This window comes from Mesocricetus auratus, unplaced genomic scaffold, assembly GCF_017639785.1.
Source record: "Mesocricetus auratus isolate SY011 unplaced genomic scaffold, BCM_Maur_2.0 Super-Scaffold_100013, whole genome shotgun sequence".
NCBI lineage: Eukaryota > Metazoa > Chordata > Mammalia > Rodentia > Cricetidae > Mesocricetus > Mesocricetus auratus.
The window spans coordinates 44395174-44412839 of NW_024429196.1; the positions used below are offsets into that span (position 1 = coordinate 44395174).

Here is a 17666-nt window from a genome sequence, read left to right on the forward strand (position 1 = left end):
ATAAATTGTTTCTCCATATTATAATGATACAAATATTTTGCAGTTTTCAAAATATATGAATGTGGCAGGATTTATTGCATCATTTTTGTATGGTTGAATTCATGATCATTTCTAGTTCTTCACCATGATGAATAACAAAACATGTGTTTTGTGGTGCTTCTATACACAAACTATAAGATATATTGGTCATGTTAAGATATACTTGATCTGCATTGCCAAGTTGTTGTCTGGAACCATGAAGCTAACCTATATTTTCATTCATTCACTCTGACATTTAGTTTTATCAAGGTTTTCATCTCATCTTTGTGAAATTCATGGAGGAAAAGTTGAATCTTACTACTTTAATTTACATTGGTTTGATTCTTAATGAATAGTAACATTTTTCATATGTTCATTGGTCATTTGCACATGAATACTCTTTAATGTGCAGAGCTATTTCTGCTGATAGCTTGGAGATAGGAAAGTGAAGTGACGTGTGGAAGATCAATTTCTTTTTTGTGACTGAATTGTCTCATGAAAGTCAAAGTTGAGGTTTCATGGAATTCTTTGTTTCTCTTGTATCTAGAGAGCAGAACAACTCTCCAATACACTGAAAAAAATTGCAACCACTGAGACATTCACAAACTTCAATCTTTTCTACATGGATTTTGCCTTCCATGAAAGTAAGTCACTTGTTTTTGTCTAGACAGTAGACAAGCAAAGCAGCTGCCGTGTGGGGCTGTGTTACACAGCACATGGAGCTGACTAGGCAGAGTCATCCTTGCCTATCTGATGTGATGACTCTCAGCATTGAGAAAAGATAAAGCATGAGGTGCTGTCTGACAGGTTGTGAATACATGCCACCTCCTCACTTCACCATCACTCTAAAGCCTCTGGACCAAAAGAACCAGTAGCCAGGTTGGGAGAGTTCAGGCTGGAAGCCCCTAGTCTAATGGAATCACCTAACAATTCTTGTCAGATTAGCAATGCCTTCTTATGTGTGTAAAAATAGATGTGACAGAAGGGAAGAGTGAGGCCATAATTCTTGTGGTAGAGTACTGGTCTACCTAGAATAAGCCTGGACCTGAAACTTAGCAGAATCTCTTAGAGAGAGGCAAAAAATGTCCTTTGAAAAGTAAGTCATGCACCAACTCTCTGGAAAGAATATTTTTTCTTTTACAGCATTCTACCTAAAAATGGGAGTCAGTGACAAGTGGTCACACAAACTTAGGCTTGCTTACTAGAGCACTGATTTATGCTTTATATCTTGACTCTCTAAAAAAATTACTTACTGTTTGTAACCCTTCGAAGATTCATTTTCATTGAAGTTAAGCATTTTTTCTGCATGAGAAAAGCCCCTGTTGATTGACTGCCAGCTGAGATGATGCTAATGAAATGCTTCAGTATGTACAACATAGGGAAGATTTCTCATCTCTGTCCCTCAGCCCTAGCCCCCCAGCCCAGGCATCTGGAATGGAGCAGATGGCCTTCATGAATTATTGAATATTACATTAGCTGACATGGTTTGCATTGTAGACTGTAGTACTTCAACTCTGAAAATCCTTTCAACAAGACTAATCAGTCTCTACTAGATTTCCTGCCACATGACACTCATCTCTCTCATGGGGAGAGACATTTTGATAAATAACCTCTCATTAAAATGCAGAGTTAAAGACTTATTAATGAATTCTTGATGTAAACAAATGTACCACCAAATGATCTTTGATCATTACCAACCTTGAATGTGAGTAAAGTTATTAAAAATCTAATAATGTCTAACATCCATACGGGACATTTTTTATTGTCCAGAATGATTTCTACAACTGTCATTCATTATCTCTGGTGCTTCGGGCAATTCGCTGGGCATCTCTAACCTCTCCAGTTCTAAACTCCAAGTGAGAATTCCTTTTTAAATATTTTATTAGCATATATTAATTATACATAATAATTGTTTCATTATGACATTTCCAATATGCACATAATATATTTCAGTCATATTCACCTACTGCTACTATGTCTTGTCCTCCTCCCATGCCCATTAATACTCTTCCACTTCCTCCTTGACTTTCATGTTTCTGTGTTGTAGATGGAGTTTTTGTTCCGAATGGTCCCACCAGCCTTCAGCCCCAAATCCCAAATGAACACACAGAGACTTATAATAATTATAAACTGTTTGGACAATGGCTTAGACTTCTTACTGGCTAGCTCTCTCTTAATTATCAACCCATAACTACTAATATATGTATTTCTACATGGCCTTATCTTACTGGACAATCCTATCTTCCTGTAGCTACATGGCATCTCTCTCTGATCACTTCTCTCTGTGTCCTCTCCCCAAAATTCTCCTTATCTGGTAGCACCACCTATACTTTCTGCCTGGCTACTGGAAAATCAGTGTTTTATTCATCAACCAATTAGAGAAATATATATACAGAAGGACATCCTCCATCATCTCCTATTTTCTTACTAAATGAAAAGGAAAGTTTTAACTTTAACATAGTAAAATTATATATAAAAGAGTTATCAAGCAAGTATTACAGTTACAACATTTAGTTGATAAACACTTAGCAAAATTTAAAGAAAATATTCTATCATCTATCCTATCTTTGTGAATCTAAAGTTTTATATGTAATTTATCTTTTATCATAACTAAGGAAAACCATAACTATCAGTCTTCAACTCCATCAAAGACCTCAAAAGGATAATATATAAACTCTATAATTGACAGAGATATCTCACTGCCTGGACAGTCACCCAAAGTTCTTCTATAACACTGGGGCATCCATCTTCAGCCTATAGGCCCAGAATGTCTGGCAGACTTCTCAGAGAAGCAGAAATTTGAAACTGTCCCACCTGTATTGGCAGTTTTTCATTGTCATTTTTCTCTGTGTCCTGCAGAATGACTGGCAGACTCTTCCATGAAACAGGAACCCTGAAGGACTGTTACTTTCCTATGGGTCCTGTATGTTCATACAGCATACAGTGAAATAGTGCAGGAAAAAGCAGTTTCTTGCCCAAATGGCTAGTCTTGCCATGTCAAAGGCAAACTCCATAACAAGTTTCACCAATACCCATCTTCCTCTCTTATAGTAATCGGTCTTGCCAGGAGCAATTGTGTCTCACTGTCATGAAAAACCCGAATAAACCATTTTACATGCCATATTCTGAAGGTCTTTGAAAGGTTTTGAAGAATACCTATTAATTTGAAATATATTTCTGTATATCTAGAAAACCTAACTAACATAACTTTAAGTTTTGACTATAATAGGTGACTATCTATAATCTGTATATAATTATACATTACACTTTTAAATGAGCTTGACTAGCTCAGTGGGTAGATCCTATAGGGTTGTGGGTTTGTGCCCCACATTAGGTGACAAAATGTAAATAGAGTTCTGAATTGGTCTAGATAATTAAAAGCTGGAGTCAGATATAGAGGGAAATGCTGAGAGATCAGAGAGAAGGAACAAGCCACAGCACATCTTACCTCCTAAGCGTCCCAGCAGATAAGAGATTGATTTCCTGTTTCTCACTGCTTACATCTTGCTTCTGCCGAGCTACCTCACTTCCTGTCTGTCTGTACAGACCTCCAGACCTCTATGGTTAGCTAGTGTCAAGCTCCATTCTCTGACCCCCAGACAGGCTTTATTTGAACAAGCAAGATATCACCACATACATGAGTTTAAATTCTTTGTGATAAAGGTAAGCCACTAGACAAGAAAATGCCCTTGCCTCAACTGCTGACAGTATGCTGTCCAAATTGGACAAATAGGACAACAGAAAGACTGGCTTCAAACCTTGCCAAGACAAGACAATCCAGTCCTTCAGATTATCCTGATTCACAGAAATGTCTGTCAGATATGCTAAGCCTATAGGTCAAAAATGGATGCCCCATCATTGCAGAGTAATCTTGGGTGACTGTTCAGACAGCCAGCTGTTTCTGTCATTTCTCATATTTTTGGAAGTCGCTTGCTCGTACTTTCTGTTTACTTAGTTAATATTATTTCCTTCTTGGGTATCTGAGGGTGTTAAAGACTAAACAGTATAGTTATAGGTTTCCCTGTTTATCAAAATCAGTAAAGAAACTCACTATAGATATATTAAGTGTAATATGTTTAAAAGACATTAAAAGATAATTTGATAATGCAAATTAGAATAGAAAGTAAATTAGGTCCAAGACTTCATACTCACCAAAAAAGAATAGATATGGAATATTTTCTCAGAGTTTGTCATATGTTTATGAACTAGACATTGTTAATGCACTTATTTCCATGTATATATTATATATAGTTATTGTACTTATTGTATATAGTTTTTCTTATATTAGTTCTAACCTTTTTAAAAAAATTTTTAGACAAAAAAAGGGGGATATGTGGTGATATCTTGCTTGTTCAAATAAAGCCTGTCTGGGGGTCAGAGAATGGAGCTTGACACTAGCTAACCATAGAGGTCTGGAGGTCTGTACAGACAGACAGGAAGTGAGGTAGCTCGGCAGAAGCAAGATGTAAGCAGTGAGAAACAGGAAATCAATCTCTTATCTGCTGGGACGCTTAGGAGGTAAGGTATGCTGTAGCTTGTTCCTTCTCTCTGATCTCTCAGCATTTCCCTCTATATCTGACTCCAGCTTTTAATTATCTAGACCAATTAAGAGCTCTGTTTACACTGTGTCTATATGGGGCACAGTGAGTTTCATTAGGGTTATTTACAGGTGCTGTGTGGGAATTTGTTTACAGGAACATATGAACCTTACCAACAGCTACACCACTGGAAAAAAAGTTTTTGTACTCTCCATCAACCGTTTTCCACATCTAAGTATTAAGTCTCTTGCTTGGAAATTCCTATCAACAATGTGAGGAATTTCCTGTTTCATAATTCCTCTGCCATTTTTAAAAACAAGTATGAAAATCCAGTTTAGCCACCTTCCTCTTGTCCGTCTGAAGTTCTTGAGCACCCAAGCATGGAAGACACATGAACACAGTAAAAGAAGAGAGGAGGCAGAGGATGGTGTTCTAGGACCTTTTGGTATAACACCTCATACAACATTTAATGGCTATGTACTGCCATGTCTCCTTCTGAAAGGGCTAGAATTCGTATCTCCTTTTCAAGGACTATTATAAATACCTTGACACGTGGTCAAAATAAAAAATCCTAAACTTGAAATCCTAGCATTTATCATAGTAGGTAGAGTGATCACCCATTCCAGATCCGTTTCTGGGGGTAACCGCCCATCCTAGACATCATGGCAGCATATTACCCAGGAAATCTTTCCCCAGGGCTTCCAACTTGCTATTGTAGAAAGAGCCCAGAATTTATAAGCATGTTCTTATCTCAGTTCGGACACAGATCATGAGATTATAGAATAGCAAATACCGGGTAACCATTGGGTGGCATCATCCACTGGCTCACCATCGTTGTACGTAAAGTATTCCCTACATTCTCCCACATAAGTATTCTCTTTCAGAGACGAACAACCTCCCATCATCATCCACACCTGAGGAACTATTTCCTCAAGTTCCCCAAGGAAGATAGGCTATAAATGCAGCTCATTATCACCCAGGTCTCCTTTCATCAGAAATAAAAACCCAGCAGAGGAATATATTAAATCTGCAGTCTGGAGTCCTATGAAAATCACTCTAGTTTCCACACTATATTAGAGCTGACTACCTCACCACAAATTTCCTCCTTTTTCATCACACTGAAATTCACAATTTTATATACTTGTGACAGAGAAAATCATAGCTGAGAATCCCTGTCACTTAAAGGTAGGCACAAGACCTATTTGCTCTCCACTCTGACAGCCTGGGTCCAGCACTGAAAGGTGATGGCCCATTCTGTCATTTGTCTTTTGCTGACTCATTCTCCAACTGCTTGTGAACTAAGCAGAATTAGAAAATTTGCCTCGAAGAACTTGAGCATGTGATATCCTTTTCCTTTCTATCCCACCTCCCCAGTGGTGAAAAAAGGAAAATGTGTCTTGACTGATAAGACCATTTTCACATTTTGACAGTTTAAAATACCTCTTGCTGCCCTTGGCTTCAAAGAAAGCCCAGCTATAGTAAACTTGGGCTCTCTCTCCTCTCCTGTATGTCTGCAAAAGCAGCCAATGACCTCATGGTGATCAGGTTGCAGATTTCTATTTTAAATATCTGCTAGTTTTACTATTCACCAAAGCAAGAGCTACCACGTGCCCTATAAATCTTTTTCCACTGCTTCTGTGGCTCTTTGAAAAGATGACCGCAAGTGGAATTTTTAAGACTTACAGATAAAGAAAATATATTATGCACAAAATCCCAACAGATGTTCCATGATCATTCAAGAAGCTTAATTTATTTCTTCCAAAACACAAATAGGAAGTCCTGGGAAGATGGCTGTGTTGATAAAGTGCCTGCCACACAAGCATTAGGACCTGAGCTCAGATTCCCAGTGCCCACATAGAAATGGAGTACAGTGGCATATGTCTGGAATCTCACTACTGGGCAGATTCATGAAGCTCTTTTGCCAAACAGTCCAGACAAATTATTGAGCTCCATGTTCAGTGAGAAATCTTGTGTCAAAAACTAATGTATCAAGCAGCTGAGGAAAAAGCCGAACATCTGCCTCAAGCCTACACACACACACACACACACACACACACACACACACACACACACACACACGTGAACTCATCACACACACATGAACATGTGGATACCCATCCATAAACATACAAAAGAAAAAGTGGGAAAGACTAATTTGCTCTGTTGTTCTTGATTGGGACTCTTTGAGGAAGAAATAAATGCCATGTCTGATGTTGCCTTCCTCCTGAAAACATAGAATCTCATCCTGAAACTGTCACAAAGAAACATTCCTTTTAGTAATAGTCAAGGTACAAATAAAACCTGCAGTGTTGCCTGTGAGTTACCCACCCTTGAATCTTATAACCCTAATGGCTACTTCTATGTGGTAACTAGTACCTTTGAAGACACAATAACTGTGAGAGAAAAAAAACGTTTTCTCTGTAGATTGGTAACTCTGTATACTTGGTAACTCTGTCATGTTCTTTTAATATTAACTATTATTTCATATGGCAAAACAGTTCTTGTGAAGGCTGGACTCTGCCATGGTTGTCTACTATGATGCAGAATTGAGACAGTTTGGAGCATGGGAAAGCTTCCCAGCATGGAGGAATATGTTGTTATTATTATTATTATTATTATTATCATTATTACCTTTTAAAATTGTCTGAGTATGGTGATAATGAAAAGAAGTCCTTGGCTGGGATAGCAACTCAGTGCTAAAGCCCCTGTTCAATGTACAGGTACCCTGGGCTCCAGTACCTTGTGCTACACCACAAGAAGAAAACAGCCCCTTCATCCCTACATTACATCCATGCTTCATGGCAAAACTTAGCAAGTAAATATCCTCCTCTGTTTGCTTTCCATTTCACTGCTGTGTTTCCCTCTCATAATCCCCAGAAGTGTGGGATTGCTTTAGCCCCAACAGGAATAAGAGGGAATGACCATTTCTTTTCATTTTGAAAGTGATCATCAATTCTGATGATTGAATTTTATCTGTCTGTTCTGTTAAGAGATACATCAACATCTCTCCATTCCTCTGAGGGCCACAGCTTTTAGTTTGGCAGTTTACTGATGCACATAAAACGGAGATACTTTAGAACAACTTTAAACCTTGAAGTCAAACTTGAATCATACTGATAGAAACTCCTGTATAAGCAACCCTGACCTCTTTAACACGGGAACCCTTACAATGGCTCCCTCAAGGAACTGCGTCTTGGCTTAAACCGTGTTTAACAAACTCATTTGCCTTCCATTGTGAAATTTCCTCACCTCCCAAACACTGCAATTCTTTTATAAATTTTCTTCTGACCACTGAAGGCACAAGCTTTGTTGTTGGATTTTTTCCACTTGAAACATTTATTATATATAAATTACTTATTAATAATACTTGTTTAAAAGGACATATGAAGGACTCATGGGTCAGCTGTTAACATTTTCAGAGCTCATTTACAAACCTCCCTAAAATTAGTCTCTTTAGTTTTCATTATGCCACTTCATTCTTTATCAAATGTTTTCATTAGTATATACCAATTGTATATAGTAGTGGGTAAAGGCATGCATCTGGCTGAACTTGTGTCTCAGCCTTCTCTGCAAATATGGAGAGTCAAAACATCCTGTGTGAGGCTTCTGACTCCAGCACACAAGAGAAGTTGTGGCGATCTGGGCCACATCCACAGCTCACTATGTATCTACTTAACACCAAAGGCTTCTGACTCATTACTTTCCTCATCTATCTCTTGCAGTTTCCCAACAGGCTGTATCTGAGGTCTTGGTTGAGCTCAGTTGCTGGCCTGGTCTTATGAACTCTATCTAATGATTTCTGACCATTTATTAGTCATCTTTGGCTACTATATTAAAGTACCATAGCCTGAGATAAATCCAAGATCATATTGCTTATATAGTTGGGTTCTGTTTCAAGTTCTCTACTAGGTTTTTGGAATGTCACATGCAATGCTCTCTGAGACCCCTTTTATTAGGACACTAATTCCATCCATGAGGGCTCTACCTCATGGCCTAGCGAGATCCCAAAGGCTCCACCTCTTGTCACCATCAGTCACAGCAGGGTTGGTCTCTCAGTGTATGAATTTGAGAATGACCCCCAACATCAGTCCATCCGATATCCTGTTGGGAATCTCCTTTTTCTTTCGTCAGTAAATATCTGTACAGCAGAAAATGAACTGGATCTGAAAATAAAGGAAGTTTCAGGGACATGAGAGAAATGAAAGATACCCAAGGGAATGGGAGCAATGTCACCTCTAAGGTCTCAAGGACTAGAGGCTGATGTCTTTACTAAATGGAATCCCTGACCCATTCCATCCTTGTCGTGTGTGTGTGTGTGTGTGTGTGTGTGTGTGTGTGTGTGTATTAGAGATCTCTGTGTGTGCACGAGGAGAGAGGAGATGGATACCATAGAAATATAAAGAGTGCCCAAGGGTCGATAGTTTGACCTCAGATCTACATTTACAGGAACTCCTCAAATTTCTGACTCTTCATTACATATAAATTGTTGGATATTCAGATTGGAGGTGGGTTTAATAGACAATCAGCACAAAGCTAGAAAATTGAAAAGCAAGTCCCAGGAATGGACAGAAAATGGGTTCATCCCCTGCTGGACAAGAGGAAAGTGCAGAGCCCAGACAAGCATGAATGAATTGCACAGTAGTGAGCAGGCAGAGGAGAGACGTGGCTTAGTAGCATCCTTGAGCAGGTAGAGCCAGCCCTGTGATCAAAAGGGAACCTGGGGAGTTTCAGCATGACATGCAAAGGAATTTAGAGCAGTTCAAATTGAACTCAAAACAGAAAGCCTAAATCCAAGGCTGTGTCCCCCAAAATGGCAGGACAGGCAGGTAACTGGAAACAGAGGCACGGCAGCTTCCTGGGGCCACTCCCTTTTACGAGACACTGCAGCCAAAGGCAGGAAACAAACCATTGAGGGGTGCAGTCTGGTTTAGAAGACCCAACTGAGCCCTCTCCTTCATAATAGTGGGTGTGGTTTTCCTTATCAGAATAGTTCTTAGCTTTCCATCAAACTGGTAAATCCGCACCAGTCCTTAGTGGTAAAAAGGAACTCTATTCTATCCACATAAAGCAATTTGAGGTTCCATATGGGGAACACACCACGACACAGTGGCACAGTGAACGATTCATTTAAAGTCTTACGGGAAACGCAAATGCTACTTACCAACAGCAGTTTCTTCTAACAACGATCAATAAAACTCAGGCGTGCACTATAAGAGAGCCAAAAGAGCTTGGCATGCTGGTACACACCTATAATGCTAGTACTCAGGATGTAGGGGCAGGAAGATCAACAGTTCAAGACCACCTTTGGAGACCTAGCAAGTGTGAGACCAACCCAAGTTATACAAGACCCTGCCTCTAAAACAAATAAAAAAGAAAAAGAACCACGTGGTATCAGACTGCTCAGGAATAAGCTAAGGAGACCATCAGCATGACATTTTCCCTCTGAACTCTCACAGGGGAAACATTATTTGCCACCATGGGAACAGTAAGAGAGGATAGCATCTCTGCAATAATTACAGAAGCAACAGAGGACTGATTCAGTCTCATGCCAATGACTTCACCAGATAGTGTCTCCATCATTCTCTGGGGAAGTAGAAGGAAAGAACACAGTCCTCTGCCCTTGAGGTTGGGGAGACTTGGAGAATGGGGTGAAAAGAACAATTGGAATCATAGCTGCATTGCAGATTTCAATGAATACCAGGAAGTGAGGTGTTCTGCCAGGAGCAGAAGTCTCGGCAAGTTCTCTCTGAAGGCTCTCCAGGGACTGCAATTTCTGTGAGGAATTCTTATTGGCTTTGTGATATTACAGCATAGAATTAATTGTCCTGCTGCCTTGGAGGAACTGACATGTATATCCCTGTTGAAGGACAGTTTTATTACTTTCATCACTTTGGGGACTCATAATATTTTCTGTGTAGCCATGCACTCTCTCTAAATGGAATGTTGAGATAATTTTATGCAATTATATTTCTGACACGCTGTATGATTGTTCAGGGTGATTGCTTGACACACGTAGGCAGTGTCTGCAAATGGCAGCACGTGAAAGGAGATATTAGCAAAATGTCATCTTCACTTCTGCAAAGAGGCCTGTCCCACTGCATGAGGAAAAGATCAGATGGACTTAAATTGTTGCTGCACATTTTAGCTCTCACTTGATTTCCCCTGCCCTCCCTGCCACACAAGGCACATCCACCCAGCACTTTTACGAATGCTCTTTCTAACTTAGAAAAAAAATCACACAGTAGCTAGATCATTGCTGTTCAGAAAACTCTCGGTCCAAGGCAACAGCCCAGAGGAAATCATAATGAGGTTAAATGAGGGCTGGAGGTCTGAAGAAATGACTCAGTGGTTAATAGCACTGTCTACTCTTCCAGAAAACCAGGGTTCAATTCTAAGCACCTACACGTCAACTCATCACCATTTGCAATGCAGGCAATACAGGGATCTGATGCCCTCTTCTGGTCTCCATGTCTACAAGCACACACAGGTTGGCACACTGATATGCACGCAGACCAAACATTCATACACAAGAGTTAAGGAAAAGAGCAGGGGAGACTTGAGGGCATTACATGAGCTCCATGACCTTGGCCTCATGCTACTCATCTGTAACCCTCCAATTGTGTGTGTTTTTAGTCATAGAGGAGTGGCAGAAAAGAGGTGGCCAACCATGGCAGCTTATTGAACCTGTAGATGGATTCCACCCCAATGAGGTAAGTGTTGCCATGTGGTGGTCACTGAGGCTATCTGCTTGGTTTTCTAAATATATGTATGCATTCAAGTGTTGGTATTCAACCTAGTTTATTCTGAGAAGGATTTTTAGATATTATGCACAGATATGTAACATAAAAAATTCACTAAAATAACGTGAATATCAGAGAGAAAGTAAAATAAGGTACAAAATTTACCAGGATCTCTGATGTGGTTTCCATAGTTCATAAAATATGTGGAGGGCAATCCTGAGGAACTGTCCCAGCAGACCTACAAAACCTGCTCATGGATCTCTAGTGGCCAATGAGAAAAGACCCATCAGCCATGCCTTACACAAAAAGAAAAATCAATACCTAGGAAAAAATAATGATTGAAAGATATGTCAATATATATATATATGTATTCATAAACATGTATGAAATTTTAAAAATGTATTATACTTAAAATAGTAATAATTGCAAGAATTCCTGAAAGTGAGATGTGTGAAAAGATGTATGGATCTCTCTAGAAAATAAACACTGTGAGAGAACAATGCTTTAGCAATGTCCTGTGGTAAGAATCATTCCTTTTCTCAGAGTTCAAGCAGGGCTACAAAGGGCCTGTGCTTTGGTTTCCTCACAACTCATGGGAGCTGAGGGCTGGGACTTAGTAACACTTGTCCCCACTCCCCTCCCATTATCCTGCCTTCAGCCACAAAAGTTCTGCTTTTATCTGTCCCATATACTTGACTTGCTTGTGACATTTCTATTTTAAAAGATAAGAAAGCATGAGGGAGTTCTTATGGCATTTGAAAATCCTGAAAGCTGGTTCTCTACAGGGTGGGATAGCTATGTGCCTCAGGCAGTCCTCTATCACCATAGGCACTCTGACCCAGCTTCCTGCAGCATGGACAAGGCTTCCACCCCCTCGCTGAGTGCAGGAAGGGCCAGATATGCCCTTGAGAACTTGAATGGAATTCATTTTCCCCAACCCTGGGCTCAACAATTGTCCGTGGGCATGGTGAAAACCTCGAAAGGAAGGAAAAAAGAAAGGAGTGTCTGACGGGTGAGCAACAGTGGAGACCTCCAATGCAAGGCAAACTTGGAGGAGAAGATTAAATATCTACCTCACAGCTGAAAACAACCAGTTTTTAAAAATCTTAGTAACACTCTCAGAATATTGAATCTCTGTGTGTCAGGTAAATGAGTTGTTCCAAGAATTATTGGCTAGGAACTAGTAACTGGGATCTGGTTCCACACAAATGGTGCCTTTCTATTTTTTTTTTTTTAGAATAATGTGAAACTCCATCCCCTGTTTTAGAAGAGGGTACTCCTTCTGCTCCCTAGGCTTCTGTGACCAAATGATCCTTCCTTCCTCAGCTGCCTACCTAGTCAGGACTAAAGACAAGTGGGACACTTCCTCCGACTGAAGCAGGAGTTCTTGAGCTCGTCTTGGTACAACAGAATTCTGATTCCATAAAGGATCGAGGCATGGAAAGTGGTCAGCTATGGTGTCACCCAAAGCCAAACACTAAGAAGGTGCTTAAAGCTCAAAGCCAGCTTTGTTTTGACCCTCAGAACATACTTGTTTGCTGTATTAAATATCAACCTGCCCCTGTCTGACTCTTAAAATAATTTTAGAGTTTGAGATCTACCAAAGTGGGAGTCTATCCTGTTCTGCATACACTGTAGATACAATTGGTTATTGAAATCAGAACCCTAATGCCTAATATGTCCCATAATCTTAACATGATCCCTGTAGAGTTTGTTCCACAGTACATGAGTGAGTGATAAGTGGGTGAGTATGGCATAGCCATGTCTAAAGTTCGGAGCATTGGTACACCAGACTCAAACCCTCCTACCTATCATACATATTGAGCTGAAAAGTACAGATTGGCAACTTGCCATCCAATAGTATGTGTTGAGTCAGAACTCAAAAATGATCAGGAAACCACCATTGTTTAAGATTATAGCATACAGCAGGAGATGAGGAAATAAGTGAATATAATGTGGTAACTGTCTCTAAGTGTGCAAGCAAGAAAGATATCATGGGGTTGAGATAGGAAGACAGCAGAAGATGATGTTAGGAAAGGATGTCTGGAGCATATGACATCACAACTAAGGCCACGAATAACGAAGGGAATAAAGAGGCAGGGAAAGACCGCAGGAAGTGTTTTGAGCATAGGAAATAGCACACGTAAAGATCTGAAAATGGGAGAAAACTGAGAATACTGGAGGAGGTCCACATGCTTCAGCACAGATTAGACAGAGAGATGGGAGTGAGATAGAGAGAAAGAAGAGGGGATCTAAGGCAGATCCTAGGGAGCCTACATGGGTTTCATCTCTTTTTATTATACTTAATGTGTTACAGGTGGCTTCTTTTTATTTTAATTTTAAACAGCTTGTTTTACATGTCAATCCCAACTTCCTCTCCTTCCCCTCCTCCCGTACCCCCCACCGTCCCCCACATCCTCCCACCCTATTGCCATTTCCTTCCACCTAGTGGATATCCAGAGTCTCATTTCACTCAGGGCAGAGTCCAGGCACTCCCCTAAGAGTCCAGGCTGAGAGAGCATCCCTCTTTGTGTTATGGACACACGATGTCTGTTTGTATGCCAGGGATAAACACTGATCCACTGCCCATGGGCCCATAGGTTGCCCAGACCACCTCACTGACTCTCACATTCAGGGGTCTGGATCAGTCCCATACTGGCCTCTCAGCTATCGGTCTGGGGTCCAAGAGCTCTCCCCTGTTCAGATCAGCTGTCTCTGCTGATTTTGCCAGCCCATTCTTTGCCAATTTGCTCATCGAACCTCTCTCTCTCTCTGTCACTGGGTCCCATGGGTTCAATTCAGTGTTTAACTGTGGGTGTTTGCCTCTGCTTACATCAGTCACTGGATGAAGGCTCCAGGATGGTTATGGACATCAAGTTCATTATCAGAAATGGGCATTTGAGGTGGACTCTCCACTATTGCTTAGTTTGCCAGTTGGTGTCATCCCCTTAGATCACTAGAGGTCACACTGGTGTCTGATCTGTCTTCTAGCCTATGATTCCCTCTTCCCCCTATTCTAACCCCCACTCAACCTTTCTGTTCCTCCATGACCTACTCTGTCTTCCTCTTCTCCCCCTTTCTTCTTCCCAGCTCGACATGTTCCCCATCTGTTCAGAAGATCTTGCCTCATTCCTCTTCTCTGGGGTACCATGCATATCTCCTAGGCTCTTTCCTGTTTCCCAGACTCTCTGTCAGTGGAAGTACAGACTGGCACTATCCTGATCCATGTTTAAAATCCATATATGAGTGAGTACATACCATGTTTGTCTTTTTGTGACTGGGTTACCTCACTCAGAATGGTTTCTTCTAGTGCCATCCATTTACCTGCAAATTTCAAGATTCCATTGTTTTTTTCTGCTGAGTAATACTCCATTGTGTAAATGTAACACATTTTCTCTATCCACTCTTCAGTTGAGGGGCATCTAGGTTGCTTCCAGGTTCTGACTATTACAAATAATGCTGCTATGAACATAGTGGAGCAGATGCCCTTGTTGTATGAATTTGCCTCTTTTGGATATATGCCTAAGAGTGGAATTGCTGGGTCTTGTAGTAGATTGATTCCCATTTTCCTGAGGAATCTCCATACTGATTTCCAAAGTGGCTGTACGAGTTGGCACTCCCACCAGCTGTGGAGGAGTTTTCCCCTTTTACCACATCCTCTCCAGCATAAATTGTCTTCGGTGTTTTTGATTTTAGCCATTCTAACAGGAGTAAGATGGTATATCAAAGTTGTTTTGATTTGCATTTCCCTGATGGCTAAGGATGTTGAGCACTTTCTTAAGTGTCTCTTGGCCATTTTAGCCTACTCTATTGAGAATTCTCTGTTTAGTTCTGTACCCCACCTTTTAATTGGATCCTTTGGTGTTTTGAAGACTTGCTTCTTGAGTTCTTTGTAAATTTTGGAGATTAGCCCTCTGTCAGATGTGAGGTTAGTGAATATCTTTTCTCATTCTGTGCACTGCCTTTTTGTCTTGTTGACTGTGTCCTTTGCCTTACAGAAGCTTTTTAGTTTCATGAGGTCCCATTTGTTAATTGTCGATCTCAGTGTCTGTGACACTGGTGTTATGTTCAGGAAGTGGTCTCCTGTACCAACTCGTTGAAGAGTATCTCCCACTTTCTCTTCTAAGAGTTTCAGTGTGGTTGAATTTATGTTGAGATCTTTGATCCATTTTGACTTAAGTTTTGCACAAGGGGATAAACATGGATCTATCTGCAGTCTTCTGCATACCAATACCCAATTATGCCAGCACCATTTGTTGAAGATGCTTTCTTGTTTCCATTTTATAATTTTAGCTTCTTTGTCAAAAATCAAGTGTTCATAGGTGTGTGGGTTAAAATCAGGGTTTTCAATTCGGTTTCACTGGTCTACCTGTCTATTTTTGTGCCAATATCAAGCTGTTTTCAGGACTATAGCTCTATAATAGAGCTTGAAATCAGGTATGGTGATGCCTCCTGAAGTTCCTTTATTGTATAGGGTTCTTGTGGCTATCCTGGGCTTTTTGTTTTTCCATATAAGGTTAATTATTGTTCTTTCAAGGTCTGTGAATAATTGTATCAGAATTTTGATAGGGATTGCATTGAATCTGTAGACTGCTTTTAGCAAGATTGCCATATTTATTATGTTGATCCTACCAATCCAAGAGCATGGGAGATCTTTCCATTTTCTGATATCCTCTTTGATTTCTTTCTTTCTTTCTTTCTTTCTTTTTTTGTTTTGTTTTACGAGACAGGGTTTCTCTGTAATGTTTTGGAGGCTGTCGGTCCAGCCCGGCCTCGAACTCACAGAGATCTGCCTGCCTCTGCCTCCCGAGTGCTGGGATTAAAGGTGTGCGCTACCACCATCCGGCTGATTTCTTTCTTTATAGACTCAAAGTTCTTGATATACAGGTCTTTCACTTCCTTGGTTAACATTATCCCCAGATATTTGATGCTGTTTATGGCTATTGTAAAGGGTGAGGTTTCTATGATTTCTTTCTCAGACACTTCATCGTCTGTATATAATAGGGCCACTGATTTATTTGAGTTAACCTTGTATCCTGCCACTCTGCTGAAGGTATTTATCAGCTCTAGGAATTCCCTTGCAGAGTTTTTTGAGTCACTTATGTAAACTATCATATCATCTGCAAATAGTGAAACCCTGAATTCTTCTTTTCCTATTTGTATCCCCTTGACCTCCTTTTTTTGTCTTATTGCTGTAGCTAGAACTTCAAATACAATAATGAAGAGATATGGAGAGAGTGGACAGCCTTGTCTTGTTCCTGATTTTAGAGGAATTGTGTTGAGTTTCTCTCCATTTAGTTTGATGTTAGCTGTTGGTTTACTGTATATTCCTTTTATTATGTTCAGGTATGTTTCTGTTATCCCTGATCTCTCTAGGACCTTTATCATGAAGGGGTGCTGGATTTTGTCAAAGGCTTTTTCAGCATCTAGTGAGATGATCATGTGGTTTTTCTTTCGCAGTTTGTTTATATGGTGGATTACATTGATAGATTTGCCAATGTTGAACCATCCCTGCATTCCTGGGATGAAGCCTACTTGATCATGGTGGATGATTTTTCTCATGTGTTCTTGAATCCGGTTTGCGAGTATTTTATTGACTATTTTTGCATTGATGTTCATGAGGGAAATTGGTCTATAGTTCTCTTTCTTAGTTGTGTCTTTGTGTGGCTTGGGTATCAAGGTAATTGTAGCCTCGTAAAAAGAGTTTGGCATTGAGCCTCCTGCTTCTATTGTGTGGAATACTTTGAGGAGTATTGGAATTAGCTCTTCTTTGAATTTCTGGTAGAATTCTGCACTGAAGCCATCTGGGCCTGGGCATTTTTTTGGTTGGGAGAGTTTGATGACTGCTTTTATTTCATTAAGGGTTGTAGGTCTGTTTAGATTGTTTATCTGTTCTTGAATTAGTTTTGGCAAGTCCATTTCCTTTAAATTTTTGAATGTTGAAGAGTACAGATTTTCAAAGTATGCCCTGATGATTCTCTGGATTTCCTCAGTGTCCATTGTTATGTTTCCCTTTTCATTTCTGATTTTGTTAATTAGCATGCTCTCTCTCTGTCTTTTGGTTAGTTTGGACAGAGGCTTGTCTATTTTGTTGATTTTTTTCAAAGAACCAACTCTTTGTTTCATTGATTCTTCTCAATGTTTTCCTGGTTTCTACTTGATTGATTTCAGCCCTCATGTGGCGCCGAGAAGAAGGTATATCCTTTTGTGTTTGGGTGGAATGTTCTCTAGATGTCTGTTAAACCCAGTTGGGTCATAACTTCTATTAGTTCTTTTGTTTCTTTGTTAAGTTTCTGTCTGGAGGTTCTGTCTAGTGGTGAGAGCAGAGTATTGAACTCTCCTAATATTAGTGTGTGAGATTGTATGTGCG

At 40.1% G+C, this 17666-nt stretch overlaps 1 protein-coding gene across 3 annotated transcripts in view; it reads left to right on the forward strand.

Moving 5' to 3' along the window:
* Positions 1 to 17666, forward strand: part of Aoah (acyloxyacyl hydrolase) — a 212165-nt gene that overhangs the window by 182951 nt on the left and 11548 nt on the right. Inside the window, exons 19-21 of one of the 3 annotated variants that reach the window (XR_005880783.1) lie at positions 566 to 662; positions 11190 to 11266; positions 12534 to 12781. Coding sequence is in view for 1 of the 3 variants with exons in the window: in XM_040755639.1 (XP_040611573.1) it covers positions 566 to 662; positions 11190 to 11266 (174 nt within the window). In the remaining 2 variants the exon portion in view is untranslated. The remainder of the gene's footprint in view (positions 1 to 565; positions 663 to 11189; positions 11267 to 12533; positions 12782 to 17666) is intronic. The other 2 variants (XR_005880784.1, XM_040755639.1) reach the window with 2 other exon arrangements.